Source organism: Microcebus murinus, chromosome 4 (genome assembly GCF_040939455.1).
Source record: "Microcebus murinus isolate Inina chromosome 4, M.murinus_Inina_mat1.0, whole genome shotgun sequence".
Taxonomy (NCBI): domain Eukaryota; kingdom Metazoa; phylum Chordata; class Mammalia; order Primates; family Cheirogaleidae; genus Microcebus; species Microcebus murinus.
Window position 1 is genome coordinate 16,420,099 of NC_134107.1, and position 3,103 is coordinate 16,423,201.

Sequence of the window (3,103 nt, forward strand, 5' to 3'; positions counted from 1 at the left end):
TTCTTTTAGATATATACCCAGAAGTGCGATTGATGGGTTATATGATAATTTTGTTTTTAATTTTTTTGAGAAACCTCCATACTCTTATCCATAGCGCTGCACCATTTTACATTTCCACCAGTGGTGCACAAGATTTCCAGTTCTTCCACATTCTTACCAATATTTGCTATTTTCCATTTTTTGGATAGTGGCCATCCTAACAGGTGTGAAGTGTTATTTTATTATGATTTTGACTGGCATTTTGCCATCTTTTTATATACCTATTGGCCATGTGTATGTTTTCTTTGGAGAAATGTCTATTTAGATCCTTGGCCCATTTTTAAATCAGATTATTTGGTTTTTTTTTTCTTCCTATTGAATTGCATGAGTTCCTTATATATTTTGAATATTAAACCCTTGTCAGATATATAGTCAGAAAATATTTTCTACCATTCTCTAAGTTGCCTTTTTATTTTGTTGATTGTTTACTTTGCAGCACAGAAGTTTTAAGTTTGATGTAGTTCCATTTGACTATTTTTGATTTTGTTGCCTGTGATTTTCATTGCATTTCCAGAGGAAAAAATTGATAACATCATTAGTGAGTGTATTTTTTTTTTTTGCCAAATGTGATAATAGGTAGTCATATACAGAAAAATTGAGAAATTCCCTTATTATTTATCCATCCCCTTTTCCTGTACTCTGGCCTTTTTGCTTTTGAAAATGATCATATGACCACAGTGTATCTACCAAATGACTTATTATAGATAGAAATATTAATTCCTTAAAATGGTACACTTATATGCTCTGAATAAAATATACCATCAAAAAGCATACACCATTATTAAAAATACATATCACATTTTTCTTCATTTTGGACTCTTAGAATATTTTTTAGACTAGAGAAATAAATAATACCAGAAAAAATTTATATTATGATACCTCAATTGATTATTTTAACTTTTTTATTAGAAGGTAATCACAGGCTGGCTCACGCCTATAATCCTGGCACTCCGGGAGGCCAAGGCATGCAGATTGTTCGAGCTCAGGAGTTCAAGACCAGCCTGAGCAAGAACAAGACCCCATCTCTACTAAAAAAAAAATAGAAAGAAATTAGCTGGACAACTAAAAACATATATAGAAAAAATTAGCTGGGCATGGAGGCACATGCCTGTAGTCCCAGCTACTCGGGAGGCTGAGGCAGAAGGATCACTTGAGCCCAGGAGTTTGAGGTTGCTGTGAGCTAGGTTGATGCCAATGCACTCTAGCCCAGGCAACAGAGTGAGACTCTGTATCAAACAAACAAAGAAAAAACAGGTAATCACATGCCATCTATCTCCTTTAACATATTTCCCACTTCTGTGTGCATGTGCACTTATACAATGTTTGCATGCTCTTCTACTCATGGGTTTGTGTGTGCCCTGTTTATACATAAGCTTGCCTAGGCAAATGGTAGACAAAATGGGAATGTGAATAAATCAAATATTATTAATAAGGTTTTTGAGAAAGAGGATTCCAAAATGCTGAAAGTCTCATTTGGCCATTCTCATTTAGATATTACATATCTGGACATAATGGTTTCTTTCTACCAGGTGACAGACTTTTAAGAGGAAAAAGCATCACCTCAATAATTTAAGGGCAGTGTGGGCCTTAAAGTGTGAGTCATTTCATGCAGAATATCTGATAGGAGTGAAACAAGGTCACTATGAATCCTACAACTTTAAAAAGTCAATCCTAAAGACAATTTTGCCTTCTCAACCACTTTCTTGAATGCACACTTGACCTCTTTGTTCCTCAGACTGTAGACCAGAGGGTTCAGCATAGGGATGACCATGGTGTAGAACACAGATGCGATTTTGTCTATGTCCATGGAGTGACTGGAGCTGGGCTGTAAGTACATAAAGATGACTGTTCCATAGAAGATAGAGACTGTAGTGAGGTGAGAAGCACAGGTGGACAAAGCCTTTTGGTATCCTGCAGATGAATGCATTTTCAGAATGGTGCTAAATATGAGCAAGTAGGAAATCAAGATAACAAGAAGAGCCAAAAAGATGTTGAAACCTGCCATGAAAACAAGAATTAGCTCAGTAACCTGTCTGTCAGAGCAAGATAGGGCCAGGACTGCTGGAAGATCACAGAAAAAGTGATGGACCCGATTGGACATACAGAAAGAGAGACTGAACGTGTTTCCAATGTGGATGGAGGCATTCAGGAAACTGTAGACATAGCAGCCTGTGGCCAGACATGCACACACACTCGTCGTCATGGTGGTGGTGTAATGTAGAGGTTTGCACACCGCTGCAAAGCGGTCATAGGCCATTGATGCCAAGAGGAAATTTTCCACAGTGGCAAAGGCTCCAAAAAAGAACATTTGAGCAGCACATGCGTTGTAGGAGATGACCTTGTCTCCTATAAGAAGCCCAGCCATGACCTTGGGAGTGACAGCTGTAGAGTAGCAAAAGTCCACCAGAGACAGGTTACCAAGGAAAAAATACATGGGAGTGTAGAGATGAGAGTCTAAGAGAATCAATAGGATCATCCCCAGGTTCCCAACCATATTGATGAGATAAATAAAAGTGAATATTATAAAGAGAGGGACTTGTAGTTCTGGGGCATTGGTTAGACCTAGAAGGATAAACTCAGTCACTTCTGTGCTGTTCTCCATAGATGGTATTTCCAAATCATGAGGTACCCTATAGCAACAAAAAAATAAAGGAACAAAATGATAAATGAAAAAAGAGATTTAGGTGAAATTAAAAGATATAACTATATATACATTATTTCATTATAGTAATAACTTGTACTTCAATATTCCCCAGATCTAAAGTATGGGCTTCACAATTATATTTAATGCATAAATTATCCATAGAGTTACACATTATTGAAGCAGAATGATGTTCACAAATCATCTCTCAACTTCTCAATTTTACAAATTTATAAACTAAGATGTAGAAACGTAGTCTTAACTAAGATGACATGTCTGCAATGGATATGGCTGTCAATTCAGTTTTCCTGAGCCTAGTAAATGCTTATACTTTTCTGTTGTTCATGGAACTATTTAGACAGTTTACATGGATATTTATTTATTTATATATATATAAATGATATATATATTTATATATATATT

The 3,103-nt window shown here is 36.1% G+C and overlaps 1 protein-coding gene across 1 annotated transcript; it reads right to left on the minus strand.

Moving 5' to 3' along the window:
* Window positions 1-1,696: 1,696 nt before the first annotated feature.
* Window positions 1,697-2,644, minus strand: LOC105863114 (olfactory receptor 5B3-like). Its single transcript, XM_012749867.3, has one exon. The coding sequence runs from the start codon at window positions 2,639-2,641 to the stop codon at window positions 1,697-1,699; it is 945 nt and encodes a 314-aa protein (XP_012605321.2). The 5' UTR covers window positions 2,642-2,644.
* Window positions 2,645-3,103: the final 459 nt, after the last annotated feature.

Bases quoted from the DNA above. Each gene is read 5' to 3' on its own strand.
- LOC105863114 (XM_012749867.3), bottom strand. From the start codon at position 2,641: ATGGAGAACAGCACAGAAGTGACTGAGTTTATCCTTCTAGGTCTAACC.